General features: G+C 38.6%; 2 protein-coding genes across 6 annotated transcripts; one reads left to right on the top strand and one right to left on the bottom strand.

Moving 5' to 3' along the window:
* The first annotated feature begins 7,014 nt into the window (after positions 1-7,014).
* Positions 7,015-26,290, top strand: trip6 (thyroid hormone receptor interactor 6). 5 transcript variants are annotated; one of them, XM_062994277.1, is made up of 10 exons: positions 7,015-7,099; positions 14,009-14,225; positions 15,697-15,851; positions 17,291-17,395; positions 18,712-19,269; positions 20,689-20,779; positions 20,887-21,056; positions 23,219-23,397; positions 24,116-24,236; positions 24,356-26,290. In XM_062994277.1, exons 2-10 carry the CDS (start codon positions 14,021-14,023, stop codon positions 24,485-24,487), a joined length of 1,716 nt encoding a protein of 571 aa, XP_062850347.1. In that variant the 5' UTR covers positions 7,015-7,099; positions 14,009-14,020; the 3' UTR covers positions 24,488-26,290. The 5 variants fall into 5 exon arrangements, with proteins under 5 accessions (XP_062850347.1, XP_062850346.1, XP_062850350.1 ...); XM_062994276.1 differs by having other exon boundaries at positions 7,028-7,138; XM_062994278.1 differs by lacking the exon at positions 7,015-7,099 and adding an exon at positions 11,248-11,326.
* A 14-nt stretch (positions 26,291-26,304) lies between these two features.
* sst5 (somatostatin 5) lies at positions 26,305-27,372 on the bottom strand. Its single transcript, XM_062994281.1, has 2 exons — positions 27,247-27,372; positions 26,305-26,934 (listed from the first exon to the last, which is right to left on the bottom strand). The coding sequence occupies exons 1-2, from the start codon at positions 27,370-27,372 to the stop codon at positions 26,752-26,754; spliced, it is 309 nt and encodes a 102-aa protein (XP_062850351.1). The 3' UTR covers positions 26,305-26,751.
* Positions 27,373-27,655: the final 283 nt, after the last annotated feature.

Here is a 27,655-nt window from a genome sequence, read left to right as displayed (position 1 = left end):
GCTGCTGTGCGAAGTTGCAAGCATATTATTTCCTTTATATAAATGATTCATTAAGTTTCTTAACGCTTATTTAACTGACGAAAATACAAAGGAAAGATTAACAGTAATTTCACTTACAAACTTGAATATATTTGTTAAGTAGAAACAAACTTGATACTTGCAACAAAGAAAACATGTTGGAACAGCGGTAAAATAAAAGCGAAAAGTTTATAGATTATTCAAGTAACACCATGTTGAAACATTCCACAATAAGCAGGGGAATAGGTAGCATCCAAACTGAGGTAGACTCAGTTTTTGCAAGCAGCAATGGGTCGTGACTTTGTCAATTAGTTTAAAAAGAACATTTCTCAATGCAAGCTTGCAAATGATTTATGTCTTTCACCATAATCTGTTCATAATATTGTGCAAAGATTCAGGAAATTCAAAAAAATCTGAGTCGGGCATGTGGGCAAGACTGTTGAATGTGTGATCCTCAAGCCCTCAGACAGAATTACGTGAGAAACTACCATACTATTGTAATAAATGGAGCCACACAGGAATACTTCTAGAAACTGTTGTCATTTAACACAGTCCACTGTTGCATCAAGAAATGCAACCAGAAACTCTGTTATGCAAAGAGAAAGCCATACATCAATTTTATGCAGAAAAGCTGCCACGTTTTCTGCTCCAGTGTTCTTCAATGTGTGCTATGGTAAAATGTGTGCTATGGTAAAAAAGAGTTGACACTTGTTTTTGGGGAAAAAACGGACATCTAGTTCTCCATATCAAAGACAAATGAAACCATCAGCAAAAGGTGTAAAAATCAACATCTGTCATGGTATGGGGCGCATCAGTGCCGATGGCACGGGTGACTTTCACATGTGTAAATGTATCATTGGCACAGAAACATACAGTATATGGGGATTTTAGAGGCATACACTACAATCAATGTTAGGGCTTTTCCTGAAAAGTCCATGGTTATTTCAGCAAGACAATGCCAGGCCTCATTTTGCATGAACTACAACAACGTAGTGTTGTAGACACAGAGTGCATGTGTTGTAATGGCCTGTCTGCCGTCCAGACAGTTAGATGACTTCGAACACAGATTGTTGAGTGAATGAAGTGAATGAAATTTGCAAAACAATCATCAGTTCCCAAACAAGTAAAATGTGTAATTAATAGGAGAGGTGATGTAACACAGTATTAAACAAGCCTCTGACCAAGCATTTGTTGTGTGAAATATATATTGCCTGTAAAATGCACGTACAGTATATGTCTCTGGTCTGTATTTGTTTGATGGAGGCAGAACCAATAGTGCATTTGGTACATGAGGGAGACTGAAAAAAGAGAGAAAGAAAACAAAGGGAAAATAATGTAATAGATGTGGGTCTAGGCGACTTCCAGGTATTGTACACATAACGGAAGAGAGGGGGTGGCCGAGGAAAAGTATGAACATTACTGAAGGAGGTTCACCAATTAGCGGAAACTGTACAGTCTGTCTGACTGGCAGCAGCCCACTTTTATCCAGAGCCAGTGTCCTGCAGCACACACTGGGTGTGAATTAACTTTATATGTTACACTGCTGCAGGGCATATGTGACAAGAATGTGAAACAAAAAAATTACAAAATATGTTTTTAATTAATTTATTCATTTATTTTCAGTTTGTAAGTTCAGTGTAAGTTACAAATACTGCAGATGGTGAAACAATAACTGCAGCCATAAAAAACTCCTACTTCCTGTTGAAGTTGTTTTGGACATATAAGGATATACACTAAGGCTATCCGGTAGGCGTGAGGGTGTTTGTTCTCTTTAGGAAGGTGACAGGTGGCCAAAAAAATAATTGAAATGAAATGAATGAATATGCAATGCAAGAGAAATACACAACTTACTGCCTTTGTAGTAATTTACAATTACATTACATTTACCGTTCAGGCATAAAAAGGCATGTGAAATTTTGAATTTGATAACTGGTATAATCTTCTTTAGTGGCAACATTTCCTGTAGCTGCTAATAAACAATTATTTTCAGTAATCACTTTATTCTGAATAGAGTTGCATGATTTGTGTGTGTACCTTTTTCTTTTAAGCATTGTCCATTCTTGTTAAAAGCTCTTGTCTCAAATATCCACAGAACATTTCCCCATATTTCTTCAGTGTCAAAATGTCCCCCTTTTACAGACTATTTGCCTTACTGTAAACTGATTAACACTCATGTCTTAAAATCTTTTGCAGTCTTTTCCAGCTTTATTGAACCCAACAAAAAGTCTTCTGCAATTTATTTTGACTGGAGCATTTTTAAAGAAAAGCAGACTCTTACTCAAAGTACTTAATGTAAAATTTTAAATAATAAAAAAGACTTGTCATTTTTTTTAGTTTATCTTTGTTTATCTTCAGTATATCTCTATAATAATAAGTTCTTAACAATGTGGTGTAATGGAAATAGGTATAAAGAAAATGAGTGCCAACAATATCCTATTCACTCTTCTGTCAGCAATCACAAAAACAAAGAGCAAATTAAGAAAATTATGTGATGAAAAGTCTTGTATTGTTTGTCGGGTTGAGTCTGAGAATACTGAAGTGTTGAAGTCTATCTTGGGTACTTAGCAAAATGTTCTGAAACTCTACTACTACATCATTCATTTGTTGTATCGTTCAACTAACTAAAACTTCAGCAAAATATAGGTGTGCAGAAAGGTTTATGGGTAGAAAGAGTTATAACTTTCTCTTGGGAGTAGTGTAGCCAAAAAGCTTTATGTTTGTATGTATGTATGTATGTATGTATGTATGGATGTATATACAGTGTATCACAAAAGTGAGTACACCCCTCACATTTCTGCAAATATTTCATTATATCTTTTCATGGGACAACACTATAGACATGAAACTTGGATATAACTTAGAGTAGTCAGTGTACAACTTGTATAGCAGTGTAGATTTACTGTCTTCTGAAAATAACTCAACACACAGCCATTAATGTCTAAATAGCTGGCAACATAAGTGAGTACACCCCACAGTGAACATGTCCAAATTGTGCCCAAATGTGTCGTTGTCCCTCTCTGGTGTCATGTGTCAAGGTCCCAGGTGTAAATGGGGAGCAGGGCTGTTAAATTTGGTGTTTTGGGTACAATTCTCTCATACTGGCCACTGGATATTCAACATGGCACCTCATGGCAAAGAACTCTCTGAGGATGTGAGAAATAGAATTGTTGCTCTCCACAAAGATGGCCTGGGCTATAAGAAGATTGCTAACACCCTGAAACTGAGCTACAGCATGGTGGCCAAGGTCATACAGCGGTTTTCCAGGACAGGTTCCACTCGGAACAGGCTTCGCCAGGGTCGACCAAAGAAGTTGAGTCCACGTGTTCGGCGTCATATCCAGAGGTTGGCTTTAAAAAATAGACACATGAGTGCTGCCAGCATTGCTGCAGAGGTTGAAGACGTGGGAGGTCAGCCTGTCAGTGCTCAGACCATACGCCGCACACTGCATCAACTCGGTCTGCATGGTCGTCATCCCAGAAGGAAGCTGAGGCACAAGAAAGCCCGCAAGCAGTTTGCTGAAGACAAGCAGTCCAAGAACATGGATTACTGGAATGCCCTGTGGTCTGACGAGACCAAGATAAACTTGTTTGGCTCAGATGGTGTCCAGCATGTGTGGCGGCGCCCTGGTGAGAAGTACCAAGACAACTGTATCTTGCCTACAGTCAAGCATGGTGGTGGTAGCATCATGGTCTTGGGCTGCATGAGTGTTGCTGGCACTGGGGAGCTGCCGTTCATTGAGGGAAACATGAATTCCAACATGTACTGTGACATTCTGAAACAGAGCATGATCCCCTCCCTTCGAAAACTGGGCCTCATGGCAGTTTTCCAACAGGATAACGACCCCAAACACAAGCTCCAAGATGACAACTGCCTTGCTGAGGAAGCTGAAGGTAAAGGTGATGGACTAAACCCAATTGAGCACCTGTGGCGCATCCTTAAGTGGAAGGTGGAGGAGTTCAAGGTGTCTAACATCCACCAGCTCTGTGATGTCATCATGGAGGAGTGGAAGAGGATTCCAGTAGCAACCTGTGCAGCTCTGGTGAATTCCATGCCCAGGAGGGTTAAGGCAGTGCTGGATAATAATGGTGGTCACACAAAATATTGACACTTTGGGCACAATTTGGACATGTTCACTGTGGGGTGTACTCACTTATGTTGCCAGCCATTTAGACATTAATGGCTGTGTGTTGAGTTATTTTCAGAAGACAGTAAATCTACACTGCTATACAAGTTGTACACTGACTACTCTAAGTTACTCTGGACACCATCTGAGCCAAACAAGTTTATCTTGGTCTCGTCAGACCACAGGGCATTCCAGTAATCCATGTTCTTGGACTGCTTGTCTTCAGCAAACTGTTTGCGGGCTTTCTTGTGCCTCAGCTTCCTTCTGGGATGACGACCATGCAGACCGAGTTGATGCAGTGTGCGGCGTATGGTCTGAGCACTGACAGGCTGACCTCCCACGTCTTCAACCTCTGCAGCAATGCTGGCAGCACTCATGTGTCTATTTTTTAAAGCCAACCTCTGGATATGACGCCGAACACGTGGACTCAACATCTTTGGTCGACCCTGGCGAAGCCTGTTCCGAGTGGAACCTGTCCTGGAAAACCGCTGTATGACCTTGGCCACCATGCTGTAGCTCAGTTTCAGGGTGTTAGCAATCTTCTTATAGCCCAGGCCATCTTTGTGGAGAGCAACAATTCTATTTCTCACATCCTCAGAGAGTTCTTTGCCATGAGGTGCCATGTTAAATATCCAGTGTCCAGTATGAGAGAATTGTACCCAAAACACCAAATGTAACAGCCCTGCTCCCTATTTACACCTGGGACCTTGACACATGACACCAGGGAGGGACAACGACACATTTGGGCACAATTTGGACATGTTCACTGTGGGGTGTACTCACTTATGTTGCCAGCTATTTAGACATTAATGGCTGTGTGTTGAGTTATTTTCAGAAGACAGTAAATCTACACTGCTATACAAGTTGTACACTGACTACTCTAAGTTATATCCAAGTTTTATTTCTATAGTGTTGTCCCATGAAAAGATATAATAAAATATTTGCAGAAATGTGAGGGGTGTACTCACTTTTGTGATACACTGTATGTATGGATGGATGGATGGATGTATAGATGTATGTATGTATGGATGTATGTACAGTATGTATGTATGTATGTATGTATGTATGGATGTATGGATGTATGTATGTACAGGGGTTGGACAAAATAACTGAAACACCTGGTTTTAGACCACAATAATTTATTAGTATGGTGTAGGGCCTCCTTTTGCGGCCAATACAGCATCAATTCGTCTTGGAAATGACATATACAAGTCCTGCACAGTGGTCAGAGGGATTTTAAGCCATTCTTCTTGCAGGATAGTGGCCAGGTCACTACGTGATGCTGGTGGAGGAAAACGTTTCCTGACTCGCTTCTCCAAAACACCCCAAAGTGGCTCAATAATATTTAGATCTGGTGACTGTGCAGGCCATGGGAGATGTTCAACTTCACTTTCATGTTCATCAAACCAATCTTTCACCAGTCTTGCTGTGTGTATTGGTGCATTGTCATCCTGATACACGGCACCGCCATTGGATGCACATGGTCCTCCAGAATGGTTCGGTAGTCCTTGGCAGTGACGCGCCCATCTAGCACAAGTATTGGGCCAAGGGAATGCCATGATATGGCAGCCCAAACCATCACTAATCCACCCCCATGCTTCACTCTGGGCATGCAACAGTCTGGGTGGTACGCTTCTTTGGGGCTTCTCCACACCGTAACTCTCCCGGATGTGGGGAAAACAGTAAAGGTGGACTCATCAGAGAACAATACATGTTTCACATTGTCCACAGCCCAAGATTTGCGCTCCTTGCACCATTGAAACCGACGTTTGGCATTGGCACGAGTGACCAAAAGTTTGGCTATAGCAGCCCGGCCGTGTATATTGACCCTGTGGAGCTCCCGACGGACAGTTCTGGTGGAAACAGGAGAGTTGAGGTGCACATTTAATTCTGCCGTGATTTGAGCAGCCGTGGTTTTATGTTTTTTGGATACAATCCGGGTTAGCACCCGAACATCCCTTTCAGACAGCTTCCTCTTGCGTCCACAGTTAATCCTGTTGGATGTGGTTTGTCCTTCTTGGTGGTATGCTGACATTACCCTGGATACCGTGGCTCTTGATACATCACAAAGACTTGCTGTCTTGGTCACAGATGCGCCAGCAAGACGTGCACCAACAATTTGTCCTCTTTTGAACTCTGGTATGTCACCCATAATGTTGTGTGCATTGCAATATTTTGAGCAAAACTGTGCTCTTACCCTGCTAATTGAACCTTCACACTCTGCTCTTACTGGTGCAATGTGCAATTAATGAAGATTGGCCACCAGACTGGTCCAATTTAGCCATGAAACCTCCCACACTAAAATGACAGGTGTTTCAGTTATTTTGTCCAACCCCTGTATGTATGGATGGATAGATGTATGTATGTATGTATGTATGTATGTATGGATGGATGGATGGATGGATGGATGGATGGATGGATGGATAGATAGATAGATGTATGAATGTATGCATGTATGCATGTATGCATGTATGTATGTATAGATGTATGTATGTATGGATGGATGGATGGATGGATGGATGGATGGATGGATGGATGGATGGATGGATGGATGGATGGATGGATAGATGGATGGATAGATGTATGTATGTATGTATGTATGTATGTATGGATAGATGTATGTATGTATGTATGTATGTATGTATGTATGGATAGATGTATGTATGTATGGATGTATGTATGTATGTATGGAAGGATGTATGAATGGATGGATGGATCAACAGGGATGTTTTATATGTAGCCATTGCATGTGTAATGAGATTTGTAGGTTTGAATATACGACATCTATTAATATGGGACACTGACTGAGCTGCATATCGCTGCACCGTATCTTGTATTTCTGCACCCCGGCACGATTACGTCACTAGATTAGGCCGTCACCCTGGGTTTAGAACCTGCAGAAGTAGCTGTTGTCGTTACTCCATGTAGTCCATTCAAACTCATCAAGTAGGAAACTTGGTACGTAATCACATCGAATGCATGATGAAGTCACTTAACGTAAGTGCTTTTGGTTTGTGTATACATAAAGGAAGTGTTAGCTGTGATCTGTCATGCCTACAGTTGTATTTTGTTTGTAGGCTACATACAGTTAGCATGCTCATGCAAACAAACAAAGCAGCTTGAACGGAGAGTACACAGCTACTTTACGATGTGGTTTTAATGGTGCATGGTTGTAAGTGTTAGTGTGTCCGTGTTCACTGTAAAATTTGAGTTTGTTCGCGATGGTTTCGAACAGACATGCTTGTAGGTGATTAAGAAGTCAGTCTTGTAGCTAAAGTGCATGCATGGACGTTTCGCCTGTTATGCTTGCTTGCTAGATTTTCATTACTACGAACTTTGGAGTAAAAAGAGGAGTGCATCAAATCTAGAAACCAAACTTAAATTCAGTAGATCAATATTTAATCATTAGAGTTGTACATGTTGGTGAAATCTGCATTTTGATGAATATCGTTTAAAAAAGGTTTAAATGGTTTTATAAAACAATTATAGCATTTGGTTTTTCATGTCATCCAGAATAATCTAGAGAAGTGCTTTGTGTCCTTTTCAGTAAACATTACAATGCTCTGGCACAAATATGTAACATTTAGGAACACAATTCAGCCTTGTATGAATGTGATATGGTTAAGGACAAAAAACATTGTTATAAGTAAGTGTAAGGCCAGTTTTTTGCTTAAATACTAGGAAAGGGTAAATCTTAAGCTGTCCCCTATAAACACTGAGAGATTTTGTAATTTGGACAGTTCTTTCCAATACCTGGGTGCCAGAACATCAAAAAGATGCTTAATGATTATCATCATTAAGTCCTTAGGTGTGGGTCAAGGCAAGCCAGACTTAGGATTTAAAGGGTACATGGAACAGAAGAGTTATTGGGGTTTTTTTTAAATCAATTTTTCCCCACTTTTTTCTCCCAATTTTCTCCCAATTTCTCTCCCCTATTCTAGTCGTGTCCAATTACCCTGATTGCGTCCTCTATACTGGTTCGACCCTTCACCGACCCTTTGAGGATGCCTCTCAACTGACTTGTGCCCCCTCCGGTACGCAATCAGTACAGACTGCTTTTTTCACCTGCACGAGTCGAGTTCATACACTAATGGACGCTGTGTACGGAGGGTCACACCCCCATCAGCATTATTCCTCAGCCCTGTTCAGGCGCCATCAGTCAGCCAGCAGAAACCGCAGTTGTACCAGTTATGAGGACCTATGATCCGACTCTCTACCCTCTAACCCTGAACAACAGTCAATCGTTGTTCATGCTGCCGCCCAACCCAGTCGGAAAGGCAGAGCTGAGATTCGATGCGATGCATTCAGAACCCCAACTCTGGTGCACTAGCGTACTCTACCGCTGCGCCACCTGAGCGGCAGAGTTATTGTTTTTAATCTTATGCCGAAAGCTATAGGAGGCCATTAAGGGAAGTTGACCAATGGGGTGTTAAAGCAGTGCTTGGGTAGATTGAGAACTAAAAGTGCACTAAAGGTGCAGCTGCATTTTGTATCAATTATATGTGTTTGATGGTGAAAATAAAAAGTTCCGGCATGGTGGCTAAGTGGGTAGCACTGTCGCCGCACAGCAAGAAGGTCCTGGGTTCGATCCTCATATGGGGCGGTCCGGGTCCTTTCTGTGTCGAGTTTGCATGTTCTCCCAGTGTCTGCATGGGTTTCCTCCAGGTGCTCTGGTTTCCTCGGACAGTCCAAAGACATGCAAGTGAGGTTAATTGGAGACACTAAATTGTTCATAACTGTGTTCGACATAACCCTGAGAAGTGATGAACCTTGTGTAATGAGTAAATAGTGTTCTCGTCATGAATGTAACCCAAAATGTAAAACATGATGTTAAAATCCTAATAAACAAACAAACAAAATAAAAAGATCTGCCTAAAAGGAAGTCACAGTAGTCTCTAGATTATGTGAGACCAGACTAGCATCTGAGTAGTTTAATGGAGAGAAATAGTCAGTTACTGTTGTAGAGCAGGGACCTGCAAATTAAAATTGTCATTTAAAAAGTATATGCAATTAGCATTTGCAATATTGTATTAATATGTTTTAAAATAATCACAATAATCCAGAGTCAGAGTTGTGACGATCCTGTCAGAGTTGTGGCCAAATATGAATAACGAATACTACATATTTTAGTCACTCACTTGGAGTATGTCAAGTTCTCCTCTATGTTGTTTTCTTGTGAGTACTTCTTTTCCACCTCCCAAAGCCATGCCAATCCTCCCAGGTGGCAGTAATTGTGAAACACCCTGTCCAGATAGTAATAGCACCCTGTGTTTCCAGGATCAGCTCTAGACCCACCATGAATACAATAAAGTGTTCAATCTATATCTTTACATCTTATAACATTGTAATGTTGTACCACCAGATAAACAGATAAGCAGATAAACTAAACCAAACTAACAATGACTCGTTGAATTGTTTTCATATGTTATGTGTTTTTATTAGGGCTGTTAATTAAAATTGTAATAGTGATTACAAAAATTAATCGAGAATAAAATTTGTAATCAAACGTTTTTTATTGGGCTGTGTTTGTGCCACTTTAAACATACGTCACTGGTAATTTGCGCTGCTTTAACACAGCATTATTGTGTTTATACTGTATAGTGATAACACCGGTCTTTTTCCAGTTTGTGGTTGTGAGTTACAAATTACTCGAACTGCTGCTGCTACATATTGCAAAATGTAGTGTGTTTCGAATCATAATTTTTGTTTTCAAAAAGCGTGAGAAATAATCACTAGACAAAATTACAGTTATTAATTGACACTTTAATATCATCTTTGGTCAAAGCACGTATTTGTCTCGTCGGTCATCTGCGCGCACGGATATGCGATACAGGCAAAATGAGCTCAGACTCAGTCTAACTTTATTTCAGAGGAATTTGGATGGAAAGCCCATGAACTATACATGTCGTGGAAACATTACAAACACTGGTGTTAAATGGATCGCAATGGACTGTAGACGCTTTAACATAATTATCGATGTGGGTCATGACGTTATACGTGTTGCATCTAGAAATGGTTCATATTAGTACCCTGAGCACCTGTTTTCAGTGGCAGGGTTACGAACAGGAAAAGATCCTCACTTTAACCAGATAATGTGAACAGACTTTCATTTTAAATAACTGGCTGAAAGATGGGTAGCTGTTAACAACTCTGTATATGCACTGGCTGGCTTTCTAAAAATAATATAGATTTACAAATTTTATAATTTTATTACATTTTTTATTAGTAAACATTTTCTTGCAATAGAAATGTGCATAACTGTTCAAATTTTGCTTAGTTATTTTTGCAGTTGATTAATCGCGATTAATTTGGATATTTAATCGCGATTAATCTCGATCTTTAATCGCGATTAATCTCTATTAAAAATGTTAATCGTGTGACAGCCCTAGTTTTTATGTTTCTCAAGTTTTAGTTATTTCCTACAACGTACCTTGCTGACCAGTGTTAAATGGTTTTATTGCATTCAAAATTTTGGACAGTGGTAGCCTAGTGGGTCGAGCTTTGGGCTACCAACCGGAAGATTGGCTGTTCAAATCCAGGCTCTGCTATGTGGCCACTGTTGGGTCCTTGAGCAAGGCCCTTAACCCTGTCTGCTGTACGATGGCTGACTCCAGCGCTGACCCCGGCTTCCAAACAAGCTGGGATATGCGAAGAAAGAATTTCATTGTACTGTACACCTGTACATGACAAATAAAGTATATCTATGTCTATATATCTATAATGAAATTCTCTATAAGCCATACAATTACTTCAGTTGTATCCCTGTCAGTTTTAAAATCTTTGAATTTACTTATGCAGTTTTAGGCGGAAGATAAAATCATGTAAACAGTTTAATGGGTTTAGGGAAATTAATCGACGCGTAACCTTTGACCTAAATTCAGCTATCAGCTATTCAGCTAAGTATTCGCGAGCTTGGTCAAGTTCCGTTCCACCTTAAATAGTACAGCTATCCACAGGCTTTACAAAAGAACTGTGCCACCATTTAAGGTGGAACGGAAACTCAAATTAGCAGCTGGAGAGAAGGAAACCTCTATATTGTTCGTTTTTTTGCACTATATCTTCTCTTTTCACAATATCGGGAATTTTGAACATTTGTATTGTTATATGGTCAGGAATTTCGAGTCAACGAGATCGTAACTAAACAAACGATCGGTCGGAACCGATTAGTGCTCACAGCCACAAATGGTAAGAGTGCAGTGTTAGCGACTCTTGTACTCTGATACATTGTCAGCGAATGCAGTGGTGTTTTAATTGTGTGAGTTTTAGTCTTTATACTATATTCCTGAAACAGCTAAGCTTGCAGCATTGTGTTTCGGCGTTCAGTTTGTGTATATTGTTGTGTTCTCGGCCAGCAGTCCTCGGGTTTGAGTTTGTTCTTAAACTGATTCAGATGTAGTTGAAGTCGGCGTGGTGTCGGTCCTTAGCTCGGTTCCAGCTCAAACTTACATAGTTAAATGTATGCATATTTAGTAAGTCATTTAATTGTGTTTTAATAACATAAAATATTTCTTTTTAAACATGTTGTTACCTTATATACAAAACGTAATGATCACCTCTTGAATGTAGTAATAGCAGAGCTTATCCAATAGTCATTATCCAAAATGCAACACCATGTTCTCCCAACAGTACCCACCGAAGCTTAGCACATTAGTTATGACTATCATATATTTTTATTATTATTATTCGTGTTGTTTAGTATTTAAAAAAAAAAGGGGCAGCAAGTTTTGTTAGACAATTAATGCTCTTGTCCAGGCTATGCTCTGGAACCATAACAACCCTGATGGCTTAAATGCATAGAAATAATAAATATGAATTTATTGTTTACATAGCATTTGTCAACTGATGTTTAAAGACTAGATTAGAAGGTGGTATTGGTGTCAGAGGGATTGGTGTTGGTGGTCCCAAAGGGTCCTGGAGACTTGGGGTCAATCCATATTTCCGGTTACAATCTGTGTGGAGTTTGCTATGTTCTTGCTGGTGTGGGGTTCTTTTGGGTGCTTAGGTTTTATTCCCCGCTCACAACACGTAAATAGGATTTGCTTAATTAAATAGCTCACTCTAAATATGGAACTCTGTAATGTTCTGTGATGACCTTGTACCTTGTGTATAATGCTCTGAAATCCCTGCAAATCTGACCAGTAAGAAATATACACCGATCATCCATAACATTAAAACCACCTCCTTGTTTCTACACTTGCTGTCCATTTTATCAGCTCCACTTACCATGTAGAAGCACTTTGTAGTTCTACAATTGGAGTCCACCTGTTTCTCTGCATGCTTTGTTAACCCCCTTTCCTGCTGGTCTTCAATGGTTAGGACCCCCACAGAGCAGGTATTATTTAGGTGGTGGATGATTCTCAGCACTGCAGTGACACTGACATGGTGGTGGTGTGTTAGTGTGTGTTGTGCTGGTATGAGTGGATAAGACAGCAGTGCTGATGAAGTTTTTAAACACCTCACTGTCCCTGCTGGACTGAGAATAGTCCACCAACCAAAAATATATCCAGCCAACAGCGCCCCGTAGGCAGCGTCCTGTGACCACTGATAAAGGTCTAGAAGATTACCAACTCAAACAGCAGTAAAAGATGAGCGATCGCTTCTGACTTTACATCTACAAGGTGGACCAACTAGGTAGGAGTGTCTAATAGAGTGGACAGTGACTGGACATGGTATATAAAAACTCCAGCAGCGCTGCTGTGTCTGATCCACTCATACCAGCACAACACACACTAACACACCACCACCATGTCAGTGTCACTGCATTGTTGAGAATGATCCACCATCTAAATAATAGCTGCTCTGTAGTGGTCCTGTGGGGCTCCTGACCATTGAAGAACAGGGTAAAAGCAGGCTACATACTAAAAAGTATGTAGAGAAATAGATGGACTACAGTCAGAACTAATTGTAGAACTACAAAGTGCTTTTATATGGTAAGTGGAGCTGATAAAATGGACAGTAAGTGTTGAAACAAGGAGGTGGTTTTAATATTATGGCTGATCAGTGTATACTGAAGATAAATAAGATGTGAACAAGCAAACATCACACAAAATTATTGAACAAATTTTATTATAACATAAAACTATTAGTTGTGAAAAACATCATCTTTAAAATATTATTAATATAAAAAACAAAGCTAATGTCAGCTGTCTTTTCTTTCCAATAATTCTAAATTGGATAACTGATAAAGAAATATTAATGCACCATGTTCAACAAGCCTATATTGTGTTAGTCCAGGTGAATCAATGAAAACGTATAACACCACATTTCCGATATTATTGTGGTGTACAAGTTTGTACACAAAGGGTCAAGTTTAAATATTAATACAATAGCTATTGTGGCAGTGGGGATCAAGAGGAACTTTGCACCTGTGTGAGATTGTAGAAGGACTCCTGGAAATCCCCTCTTGCATGGGAATGGTTCTCTTTTCCTGCTTTGAACTTACTCTGTTGTAGTAACTGTAATTTGTTGTAGGAAACCCAAATTACTGTATCTCATAGTTTTCCATGGTAACTGTTTGCAAATATTTACAAAGCAAAATCATTAATGCTTACCTGTTATGAGCCCCTGGGTATGAGCCCCTCCTCTGGTCACTGTTTGTTTTTGCGTGGGTTTTCTCTTAAAACATGCATAATGTAGATTGCTTGCCACCGTTGGTAGTGAATGTGTAAGTGTTGCCCTGTAATGGAGTTCTGCTTGGTCCAGGGTGTAATCCTGCCAGGTTCTCAGTGTTTGTGTGTGGTCCCAGGCACACAATAGCCCTGGCTGAGATGAAGTTGAAAAAATTATTATGATTAAACAATAAAGTACTGTATTCAATGTAGAACATTATACTGTATATTGATAAACATGTTTATTTTTGTCCTGTAGTGGTAGTGTGTTATGTCAGGCCCTGACTGGCTGCCTCAGAGAACCCTGGGTACTCCTGAGAGAGCTGCAACAACAATGTCACACTCTGGACCGGCCTTTTACAAACCAACCAAGAAGGGTCTACCTGACCAGAAGCCCAGATACGGTGTATATGATCAAAATAGAGCAGCAGGTGGAAACAGTGTACCAACAAGGTACATGGCCACTGGACCTTCAGGTAAACATGTTTTCTGTCACAACACCTAAAAAATTTAATAGACTTAGAACATGAACAGCTTGACATGAAGTAGTAATGCTTCTCTGCTTTGTTACACACACACAAAAAATATATACAAGATAAAATAGTAAAGTACAGGTACGACTAAGCCATGGACAATATAAAGAAACCAACAAATATAAAGATATAACAAACTAGTTCCCAAAAGTTTGACCTAAATGTTAGGGTAAATTGTTTTTGTTAAACCATGCAAACAATATGAGCAACTAAACGGAGGTTGACAATTGATATAGGAAACTTTATTTATGTTTTTCCCCCAATTTTTTTTTCTAGTTGTATCCAATAACCCAATTTTGCTTGCATTTTGCTTCCTCTACTGCTGCTGACTTCCACTCCTGATCGAGGAGAGCTGTGACTAACACACTCCCTCTTTGAGACATGTACAATATCCACCTGCCTTTTTTTACCTGCATGAAACAGGTTCACACGGGGATCAGTATCGCATATGGAGAGTCACGCCCTGACCTTCATTATACCCCGTCTCTGTGCAGGCGCCATCGATCAACAAACAGAGGTCATAATTGCAGCAGTTTGGACGAGACAATTATTGTCTGTAGGTGCCTGGCCAGCCAGTAGCAGAGCTGTGATTCAAACATGCGAGTTTGAGATGTCAGCTCTGGTCTGCTAGTGGTGGTGTTTTCTTTTTTTTTTAATGCATTTTCTGCCTATTTTCCTCCCGATTTAGCACACTCAATTTTGTCTTCCGCTGCTGAGAGATACCAGATTGCATCAAAGGAGAGCACGTCACTGTACACGCCTCTTCCGACGCGTGTACAGCCCTCCTCTTCTCGCCCCTGCATTCTGCGCAGGCGTCTCTTCCGCCAATCAGGGAACGTACACAGCGTATGAACACCCACTCACCCACACATAGTCCGGCCCCCACTCTGCAGATACGGTGGCCAATTAGTATCTGCTGCAGGTACTGCCAATTGCCCGCCAGATGGCGCCCAGCTGACCAGTGGCAACACCGATGCTGGTGTGCTAGTGGAATATTCTGCTGCGCCACCCGAGCGCCTGCTAGTGTGTTTTACCGCTGCACCATCTGAGCACCCCGACGAGGAATTTTTTTTTACATAAAATAAGCATCACTGCATTTTAGTATTTTTTTTTTATCTTTCGTAAATAATCTTGAAATTATTTAGAATCTGTTTATACCTACAGACCTTACACTTGTAGTATTTTTTTTACACATTTCAACAAATTTGGTCTTACAAGTACAAAACATTAACAGATAAGTAAAAAAATGCTATAGCCCTATATGTTTGAGTTGACATAAATGCAAGCTATGACAATAGAAATTTAAAAACGGGGGACTGTTTTTTAAGGCACTGTGTGTGGTTAGAAGCCAAAGTGGCAGACATGGACTTGCATACACAAATAGTTTAACTTGCTTGTTTGTCTGAATATTAAGGTGGAAGCATGCACCACCAGTACCAGGATGACTATTCAGGGCTGTCGTCTTACCACCCCCTTTCCCCAAAAGGAGAGCAATACTACCCCCCAGGGCACGGGCCCAAAGATGATCATCTATTTTGGAGCCCACACGTGACCAGCTTAGATCACCATGTGAGTACAGAGCTCAAATGCCTATTTATAAATAAAATTAATATTGCCTAACCTTTGTTCTTCCTCATGTTTTTCTGCTAGCTGTGTTGTGATTGGTCAAGTCATGAAAAGGTGCTTGAATTCAGAATCCTTGAGTTTTTGCACACTTTATGTTGTTAATTTTATTTTTAATTTCCTTGCCTTCCTCGCCTTTTTCACTCATCAAGCTTTACTTAATCACTTATAATTGTAAAAGATATTTTAGAAAATTAATTAAAAATCAAAACTTGAAATATGTTATTCACAAAAGTAATCAGACTCTTTATTCAATACTGTGGCAGCAATTACGGCTGCAAATCTTTCTGGATTTGGCCAGCTTTGCATTTGGGCAGTTTATACAATTTTTTCATGGCTGATAGTGAACATATGTAAAGCACCATCTTCAGGTCTCTCCACGTATGTTCAGGTTGGCTTAGGTCTAGTCTTTGGCTGGGCCACTTAAGGACATTTAGAGACTTGCTGTGAAGCCACTCCAGTGCTGTTTTGGCTAAACTGTTCTTTCATTTTGAGTTTTTGTTTACTTCGGAGATTGGATTTGGCTGCATTAATTTGTTCCACAATTTTTACCAGTCGCCCTATTCCTGTCACTGAGAAGAACCCCACAGTATGATGCTGACATGGCCACGTATTACCATAGGAATGGTACTAGCCAAGTGATAAGCAGTGCTTGTTTTTTATTTACCAAACAAAGTGCTTGTAGTTCTGCCCAAAGAGCTACATTTTTATTTAGTCAATCAAAATTATTTTATTTAGTCAACTCTTTTCCCTTATGTTGCCAGAATCGTGTACATGTCATTTAACATACTCTGAGCAAGATGTTGAGCCTTCTACACAGCAGTGGTGGGCACGGTAGCTTGGTGGTAGCACTGTTACCTCACAGCAAGAAGGTCTAGGGTTCGACTTCCAGGCGGTGTGGTCCAGGTCCTTTCTGTGTGGACTTTTCATGTGTCTGCGTGGGTTTCCTCCCACAGTCCAAAGACATGCAAGGTGGTGACATGCAAGGTGAATTGGAGTGTTTGACACTGAACTTGAATTGATAAGTGTTATGTAACCTGTAACTTCTTGTCCTGTCATGAATGTAACCGAAGTGTAAAATGTGATGTTAAAATCCTAATAAACAAACAACAATTCCCAATCAGATCAACTCCAACTGAGTTCTAGACACATCTCATGGTTAATTAAAGCAGACAGAAAGTGCCTGACCCCATTGCTGAATGGAAGATTACAGTTTTTCATTTTTAATAAATTTTTGAAAAGCTCAATCAAATCAAACACAAAGTGTGCAAAAAGTCAAGGGATCAGAATACTTTCTGAATTTGCTGTACTGTTTGCTGCCAGAATTGATATATATTTCATTTCTTAAGTGCATTATACATTTTTGCCAACTTGCTACTTTTTAGGCTCGGGGCTCTGAGAACCACCTCTCTAGTATTGATGCGGAGATTGATTCTCTCACATGCATGTTGGCTGACCTGGATAGCCATCCTCAGAACTCAAGCACACAGGTATACCAGTTCTTTTGACAATGATTTATCTGACTAAATAGTAACAATAATTCTTATGGTCAAAATGAAAATGAAAACTTGTGTTAAAAGTGTGGAATAGTTAGACTTAGTCAGTCTACTGTGGTAAATATATCCACATGGGCCTGTAGTCCACTTAACACAGTACCCCTGTATCAAGAAGTGCTATGTGAATCTCTATTATGCAAAGTGAAAGCTATGTACCAGTTCTGTGCAGATGGACTGAAAGACAGTGTTAACATTTGCTGTGGTCAGATGAGTCCACATTACAGGTTTTTTTTTTAACAAAAAGGACATCATGTTCTCCAAGAGAAAAGGACCATTCAGCAAATGTTGACTTTTTAAAGTTCTTTCATAGGATGGTGGTGCATCATTGTTCGGAGCTTGGGTGACTTGCTTATGTGTGAAGGTACCAATGAGGTGGAAGTGTGAATTGGGATTTTAGAGAAACATATGATGCCATCAGTATATGCAGACCTCATTCTGCATGCTTTTAACAGCTTGGCTTCGTAGACATGCTTGTGCTTGACGCTGATCTGTCTTTTATGGCACATCATGAAAAGGAGTATTAGATAATTGTGACCCCAGACGGTTTAGCAGCTTAAGTCTTTAATTAAGCATAAATGGACAATAATTCCTCTTCCAAAACTGCAAACATTAGTGTCCTCAGTCCTGAAAAGATTAAAAAGTGTTCTAAACTGGTTTATATTAAAAACCCTAACCTTTTCTTAGTACTTTAGTTACATTTCTTAATATGTCAGTTAAATAGCTAGAAAGATAGATAAATAGAGAGATAGATAGATATTTTATTAATCCCGAAGGAAATTAAGGCCTCAGTAGCAAGTTACATAAATCAAAAGTAATAGTACACACTACAGAGATTCACATTATACAACACACTACAACAACAGGACCTGAGGGTACATATGGAGGTGTTATTTCGGTTAACATTGTAAGGCTGGTATAGATTATAAGTAACAGCTATAAAATATAATAAAGGTTTACAAATGACATATTTTTGTTTTTATTGCATTTTACAAAACCTTTCCACAGATGGGGTCTTTATTCAGCAATAAACACAAATAAAAATAAAGGAAGTAAAATGAGGATGGAAATATTTGAATAATTTGTTAATTGATTGTGCATTTTAACATGTTTTTAAATTGTTGAACAATCTCATGATATTTCATTTAGAATTGTGGTGGCAGTTGCACTTATTTTCATAGAAACTTTACTTGAATGGCTGTTTGTAAAAATTGTTTCTGTGCCACGTGTTAATGTGAGTTTTATTTTCACAGCTGTACGACAATGTGCCTTACAACAAACCTCTACATTACAATAAACCATCTGGCCAGACAGCTGCTCCCTCTCAGCCCAGACCCTCAATGGGTTACCCTCCTCATCCTCAAAGTCAGTACCATTCATCCTTTTCATATGCCACCAGCCAAAAACCTGACTACACATACCCCTCTCCATCTTCCTCTGCCCACAAACCATACCCCCAACCAGTGCCGGCCTCCTACACCACTGCCTCAACCCCTAGCGGGCCACGTTTCACCGTGCAGGTCAAAACTGCCATGCCTGTCACTTATTCACAAAGTGGACATCAAGCAGAACAGGCCTACACCCCACCCCCACCTCGCCAGCAAGCTACTCGCCCAGACAGGCCACATTACTCTGAGATTCAAGGCCAAGGTCAAAGCTGGTACGCACCCCCTCCACTTCCAGCCCAGGAGGCTCATGGCGATCCATCAGCATATAAGGGAGGCTCAAGTGGAGCTCAAACACAATCCAGAGTTCAGGGACCTCCAGGAAAGAAAGCACAAGACCAGGGGTCGACTTACCAGACTAATAAGGTGAAATTTTACTAAGAAAGAAACTATACATGCAGTCAGTTTTGATTCATTGTCCTGGTTAACTTTCATACTAATTAATTATAAAATTTATTTTAATATCATCCATCCAGGCCCTTTTCAAGCACCAGGCATCCTTTGCCAGGATTCTAAACATGACATTCCTGTCTCTTCCGAATCAGAAAGATTAACAGAATTCAGTTATATACAAAGTTGTGGCATATTCTAAAATGTGTTGGAATGATGTGCATATGTTTTTTGAAAAGCATGTGCTGGTCCTCACCATGCTAGTATATAAGCCATCATGTAAAGATGGGAGATTATGTTGGTGGGTGGGATTTGGTGGTAACAAAATTGGCAGAAAATGAGGGGATTCCTGGTGGTATACTAAGTAGTAAAAATAGATTTTAGTTTGCTTAGTTCAGTTAGCTCACATTGTTCCCTAAAAGGAAAAGTCTATGGCATTGCAATATTTGGTTCATCTACACATTTGTCCTCTAAATAAATTTAAGCTGATGACTGAAGTTACGTTTTGTGACATACTGCACTAAAAACACTGATTGGTTGGCGGCACCATGTGACAAAATGCTTTTTGTCTTGTGTACTCCAGTCAAAATGTATGATACACAGAACGTCAGTCTATAGTAATTCTTTTATTTTACATTTAATGTAGGTATTGATTTAAACTGTTAAACTCTGATTAATTATGGCTTTGTAAATGGTAGAAGGTCTAAAAGAAAAAATATGTATTTTTTAAGCAATTTGTGATGTAGCTATTTACTGTTAAGTGTGCAACCTGAATCACAGGCAACAGAGCTGCTCCCAGTTCATCAGCTCTACCCAACAGCATGTTTTTTTTCTTCTTTGACCAAGAATTTGGGTTTTGTATATAAGTTTTGACTTCTCCTTATAGGTTAATGGTCTACATCTCTTATTAAACACAATAAAATTTTAGGGTTTTATGTGATTGTCATTTCTGGCATAGAAATAGATAGTCCAAAAGATTTTCCTTGTGCTCAGAAGTCATCATTGCCAGATAAATAATCTAGCACACTATGTAGTACATGGTGTGGTATTCTGGACACAGCAGCTGTCCTCTTTTCCATGTACTCTCTGATACAGAGTGTTTAAGAAAATATGAAAACACATCAATAATTTTGGACATACAATAAAAATCTTTTTTAACAATATCCAACTGAAAGAATCAGGCTGATGAACTGTGCACACTTTACAAGTATATGTATATATGCATGTAATGGGCACATGTACCATGTGGTCACCTTCAAAAATGGGTTGAACTTGAATATCAGAATTTACTAATTACACGCCATATTTAGCTTTATAAATCTTTCAAAACAGACCCTAACTGATTTGTTTCACGTAAACAAGCCAACCTTTGTATTTGCCATGTTGTATTACCAGGTTGCTGTGCCAAGACCAGAAGAGGAGTTGGATCGACTGACTAAGAAATTGGTGTATGACATGAATCATCCCCCCACTGAGGAGTACTTTGGTATGAGATGTCTTTTACACTACATCAAGTGTTGCTTTGTTATAAATCAAGGGTAAATATGTATTTCATGTTACTGTTATTAAATGTCATTACTTTTCTTAACTCAGGGCGCTGTGCGAGGTGTGGAGACAATGTGCTAGGCGATGGAAGTGGCTGTATTGCTATGGAGCAGGTGTTCCATGTGGAGTGTTTTACATGTATTACATGTCATGCTCAACTCAGAGGCAAGCCTTTCTATGCACTGGACAAAAAGAGCTACTGTGAGAGCTGCTATATTGTAAGTTTTAGCTTTTTTATTTTGTGCCCTTAATAACATTTACATTTTCTTTGCCTGTTAAATATTTGTTTGACCTTTATTCAGTTTAAAAATGATTTCTTTTTGTGTCTGGCATTACCATGTCTTAATCGTTTTTAGACATCTTTATGGTGTCATGATGTGTTTTTGTCACTTAAGAGCTGCTAGTGTTAGTTCTAACAATAATAATACTTATAATGAATTTCTCCATCCCTTCTCTTGAGTGTTTTACAATTACTGCCGCAATAAACAATGCCCACCTACAAAATAAAGTCTCACACAATGAAAACCAATCACAGTCTGTGAAAGCAGATGATCATTTTGTTGCGCATTGCCACATAATTGACTTTTCTTTTACCAAGACTAAGATATTGTCCAATTATGAAGTACTTTAGTTGTGTTAGAAGTCTGAGCAGCCATTAAGCTTAGTGATTGTGTATAGTCTCCAAATAATTTTGAAGCAAAAGGTCAATGCTACCCACTTAACTGGCCAGAGAATATATACACTGATCAGCCATAACATTAAAACCACCTCCATGTTTCTACACTCACTGTCCATTTTATCAGCTCCACTTACCATATAGAAGCACTTTGTAGTTCTACAATTACTGACTGTAGTCCACCTGTTTCTCTGCATGCTTTGTTAGCCCCCATTCATGCTGTTCTTCAATGGTCAGGACCCCCACAGGACCACCAAAGAGCTATTATTTAGGTGGTGGATGATTCTCAGCACTGCAGTGACACTGACATGGTGGTGGTGTGTTAGTGTGTGTTATGCTGGTATGAGTGGATAAGACACAGCAGGGCTGCTGGAGTTTTTAAACACCTCACTGTCCCTGCTGGATTGAGAATAGTCCACCAACCAAAAATATCCAGCCAGCAGCGCCCCATAGGCAGCGTCCTGTGACCACTGATGAAGGTCTAGAAGATGACCAACTCAAACAGCAGCAATAGATGAGCGATCGTCTCTGACTTTACATCTACAAGGTTGACCAACTAGGTAGGAGTGACTAATACAATGGACAGTGAGTTGACACGGTATTTAAAAACTCCAGCAGCACTGCTGTGTCTGATTCACACAAGCACAACACACACTAACACAACAATGATCCACCACCTAAATAATACCTGCTCTGTGGTTATCCTGTGGGGGTCCTGACCATTGAAGAACGGGGTAAAAGCAGGTTAAAAAAGTATGTTGAGAAACAGATGGACTACAGTCAGTAATTGTAGAACTACAAAGTGCTTCTATATGGTAAGTGGAGCTGATAAAATGGACAGTGAGTGTAGAAACAAGGAGGTGGTTTTAATGTTATGGCTGATCGGTATATATATATTTTTGGATCGCCCTAAATAGTTTTTTACGTTGCTGATTGTCTACTGTATAAAGTTAGCTAAAACCACAACATACAAAGAAGTTCTTTGGTTAAAACACTAAATTTTAATGAATTTTTAGATTGTAAAACTAATGAGGGCAGTGACCCAAATTAAAAAAGCAATAATTTTTATTTCTTTTTGACAAACTGGTCATTGTTACATAATCTGAGCAGAAAAACCTTTATGCTCTATTATTGTTTAAAGCATAAATGACTGAGCTATTATGCATTAAAATTACAAATTAAAGCGGGTTTGTGTTGTGTTTGTGTACGGAGACTGTATGTTAAACTACATGTGGACTTTTGTGTAATATTTTTTACAGAAATGATTTGGATTTGGCATGAATTGCTTTATTTTTGCATCATGTCCCAGTTAAAAGGAAGAACTCTGTTTATTGTAACTACAGTAATGTTTGTCCGGAAGAACTTAAATATACCAACTGCATTTCTACTCATTATGATTAGCATTTTAGTTAGCTCTTAGTATGAACTGTTGGCTGTTTCTGGTCATCTTACTGTTTATAATTTTGACGTTTGCTGCATTTCTTTTTTTTAATTAAACAAAGTGTACAAAGTGTAAAGACTTTTTTTATGTGAAACACTGATGTTTTTATATTTTTATGGGACTAACAACAGTCCACTATTGGTTAAAAGAAATTTGCATCTCTGTTGTCTTGAGATTTCTTTTGACTGCCTGTTTAAGTCCTGGATTAGCTTAACTGTAGACTTGTTTGTGCTCTTTTTTGCTTCACTTTAATCTGACTGCAGAGTACTCTGGAGCGCTGCTCAAAGTGTTCAAACCCTATCCTGGATCGAATCTTGCGAGCAATGGGAAAGGCATATCATCCCCGCTGCTTTAACTGTGTGGTCTGCGGCTGCTGCCTAGATGGTGTTCCATTCACAGTGGATGCCACCTCACAGATCCACTGCATTGAGGATTTCCACAGGTTAATGTAATATTACTGGTATATAATTACATTGGCAGGAGCTTTATACATATGGGTGACAAATTAAAGGAAAAATGTCTTGGCAAGGTGTTGTTCCAAACATAAGCTGCAAGAAACACTTAATATGGCATTGGGATTGTACTGGAGCAATGAAACACAATTTCTCCAAATGCCCCAAATGGAAAGCAGTAATACATCAGTCTAAAATCTATCATAGGTGTTAAGGTTCGTTGCAATCTGTTCACTGCCATGAACATTGCATATAATTTCAAAATGTTAACTTTTTTTCAAAGCATTTGATGACTCCCACTTTCCTGTAAATGAGACAACGTTCTGTGGGGAAAAGCAGAATCTGTATGAATTAGTGCTTAATAGATAAACCAGGCGAACCAGTTCTTGTCTTGTGCACGGGTTAGAACACGTTTTTCACTTACATTAAGTAAACTGGTTTACATGAATAGCACATTTTCTGAAGCCAACTGTGTAGGCTCAAAGTACGGCTTAAATAAGCAATTCCTTTTATACATTTGTATACATCATCATTTTGGTACTAAATAAATGTGATATCAATATTGATTTATTATCAGTTCAACAATGTTAGTATTAGATTTTATGTTACATGAGATTTATGTTCATTAAGAAAAATCTTGTTTAGTTTGAGTAGGTTGAGTTTTGTTAGCCTTTATCTTTTGTTTGTGTATCATTTCTGTTTGAGCAGGAAGTTTGCACCACGATGCTCTGTATGTGGTAAACCCATAATGCCTGAGCCTGGTCAGGAGGAAACTGTACGGATTGTGGCTCTGGATCGCAGTTTTCACGTCAACTGCTACGTTTGTGAGGTAAGCACAATTAAATTACTATTAAAGTTGTTATTGTGTTTTTGATAATTTTTATAAAGATCATTTTGATATTTTGATTAATCAAGTTCATAATCAGATGATGTATGGTTGTGTTTCAGGAGTGCGGTTTGCTCCTCTCATCTGAAGGAGAGGGAAGGGGATGTTACCCTTTGGACGGCCATATTCTGTGCAAAAGCTGCAGTGCCCGAAGAATCCAAGATCTCTCTGCCAAAATCTCCACTGACTGCTAACAGCTCCATTGTCATCTTACATTTTTTTCTTTTTTTGTGTGTGTTATGGTAGTTATTTACTAAAATATGAACTACACTCCACTTTAGTTGAACAACAAATTCAAAATAGGTGACTACAAAATTTTACATACAGAATAGCTGAAATCTACCTACTCAGGGGTTACAGTTAAGCAGAGCTGTGAAACAAGAATATGTTTTGCATAGGCCACTTTAACAGGGCATAGTAGTAATGTTTTTAAAGTGACTTTAAACAGCACTCTGTGTGCACGTGTGCTTGTCAAAACAGAAAAAGGGCTTGATCAAGGTATATTTTCCCTTTATGTCTAAGTGACGGGCGCTTAGAATGCTTCGGCTGCCTTTTTTCTTACATCAAATATGACATGTTTTAACAGTTTTATTTGATTGTATTAAATATTGCTTTAAAATTAATCTTTTAAATTACCAAATTAAAAATCATGAGGCTTGAGTGATATTAAGATATTAAGAGATGTCTTCTCTGTACTCTACACAACTGTAAGAAAGACTAAATTTAGACTGCTGGTATTAGCAGAGAATGTTGAACAGTTCAGGTATATTGATGTTTGCACTGGTTGGTCATTGAAGGATTTTAAATTTGTTTTAAGTCATTATGAATAATGATGATAATGGTGATTAATGGAATGTTTGCTTTTTTACATTTATGCTGTAGGTATGCCACCACTGGCTCATTATCAGGGTACCATACGCTTATTTGGGATTAGTTTCCTAACACAACAATTTTAGTGTACTACAAATAGGGAAACGTATTACAACACTAAATGAAGGAACCGTAATGATTACGAGAATTTATGTACAGAATGTGAGAACAATTAGTGTGGTTTATGGGTTGATTGTTAGTGGTATAAAAATGTTGTAGTCACTTTGAGTACGTGCTGTACAATGATTTTGTTGTACATTAAAACAATCAATTGGTGAAATATGTAATACGAAATGCAGAAAACATGGAAACAAAGCATACATTATCTTTGTGTGCCTCTAGGATTACGATTTACAATCCTCAGGGCAGACAGAATTTTAATCCTCATATTAGAGTCCTACTTAGTATAGATTTTTTAATGCATAACACACCTGAGCACAATTAGTGAAAATGTAATGCAGGTATAACAACATGTAGGTAAAAAGAATATTTATAACGTATGTTTGTAATACTGTACAACATTATGTTCATGGTAGCTGGGTGGTCTTTTTTTTTATTTTCTAACATTGTCGGAATGCTGTTCTAGTTTCTTTTTTAAGTATTATTTTATCATCATAGAGTTTTTTTTTATTAAATCTATCATTGGTTAAGCTGGTACATAGTTTAAAAGGCCTTAGTTTAAAATGCCTTAATTACATTTATTTGATATTCAGTATTCTAATCTACGAAACTTTCCAAAATCAATGTTTGTTATTAATATCTATGGTTTAAAGCTGAGATAAATATATGTTCCTAAAAACAAAAAGCACAAACTGTCACATTTCATTTCTATGTTTTTTCTTCATTACTTCCCTATGTCACTTCTTATAATGTAAATTTGTGGTACATATTATTCCAGTAATTCCCCTTTATATCATGTACAATTTAATCTCTTTATAGATGCCTTGTGATTGTTCCTGCCCACTGTGTAATGATTGCTGTTCAAGTACCCATGCCCATATATAGTAGATTAAGTGATTGTTAATGCTACAGAAGTTAATATTGTTTGTGACTGACTAAATGTGAAACTGGCTCTCTAATGAAAACCATCACTTTGACAAAATACAATCACTCACATGATTTATGAATTGAAGTTTCTTGTTCATTTTTTTGTGGAATCAGCCTTGCATATAAGCCACCACCTTAAGACAAAAGTTAGATATGACTGTCATGGCTAGAACTACAGCTTTCTGTTAAGTGCCAACATGTTATACATTTTTTTGAAACACATACTTGTTACTATGTTGTTGGTAGCTAAAGCCACCATTTATTAAATAAACAAGTATTATAATAATAAGCACTCAAACCCCAACATAAATGCACCTATATAAATGGAACATTTCAAAAGTAATGCAATAAATCCTACTCCAGATGCAATCCTACAGAAAGTAGATTCTTTTTGGCACCAAGAAGACAAAACAAATTCTCTCAAAACAAAACTTAGACTACAGTAAAAATCTTCTTAACAAAGAAAATTACATAAGCTACAGCATATATTTCCTTAACATTAAACATAGTTAAAAACAAGCTGGTTTTTTAAAGGGGGTAGCTAACATGAGGTAAAGGTCTTCCAGAAGAAGTTTCTGCAGCCAGCTTTCCTGTCTCGCTGGGTATAGGGAAGCTGGCGGAGGACATGGTTCTTCACCTCTCCGTCTTCGAGAGAAAGCACATTATTTTCACCTGGAATCTCCATCTCAGAAAGGAGTTTCAGCAGGAGAATGTAAGAAAGGTCCTATTGAGAACAAAACTGTTAAATATAATTTCAAACATCTTAAATTTATAATGTATGGTTCAAAATACTAAGTAAGAGAATATTAGCTTTTCTTCCTATAATAGCATTTTTAAAAATGCAGGACTGTATCAGGCTTTGGCAATGTCTGAATTATTTAAATCTTGTTAACATTATTAGTGGTAAAAATGACAATTCACATTAATTTGATTGACTTAATAATTTAGTAGTTCTACTGACAAAATATATTAAAATTTTTCTACAACTAAGCCTTTACCAAAAACATGCAACAAAATTACAACAAATTATTCTTACCTTGTTTTCATCTGGCTCATTTTCGAGCAGATAAGTTAGCAGATCTGTTCTAGGAGCTGCTTGGATCCTGCCCACCATTACAAGGACAGACAGAACCAGCACCATGACCTGCAACTGTGAACACATCCTGCTGGACATCCCTTAAACTCTAGCCTGTACCCTTACCTAGTTTGCTAAGAACTGAAAGTGGTTGAATGGTAGTGAGGTTATATACAAGACTGTGAGAGGAGTTCATGGAAAGGTGTTATTGGTTGAAAAAGTGAAAGACGTAAGAAGATGGGAGTTGTTGAGTTAAATTCATGAGTATGTCAGAAGTGTAGGTTTGTTTAGTGTGTGGATGGGGTGTGTGTCAGGATGAAAGTCAGGGTGTGTCGAGAGTATCTCAGTAGGGGAAACTATGATAAGGTCA

The sequence above is a fragment of the Trichomycterus rosablanca genome, chromosome 4 (genome assembly GCF_030014385.1).
Source record: "Trichomycterus rosablanca isolate fTriRos1 chromosome 4, fTriRos1.hap1, whole genome shotgun sequence".
Classification (NCBI taxonomy): domain Eukaryota; kingdom Metazoa; phylum Chordata; class Actinopteri; order Siluriformes; family Trichomycteridae; genus Trichomycterus; species Trichomycterus rosablanca.
Note: the sequence above shows the minus strand (reverse complement) of the source record. Positions and strands in the feature narration are given on the sequence as shown.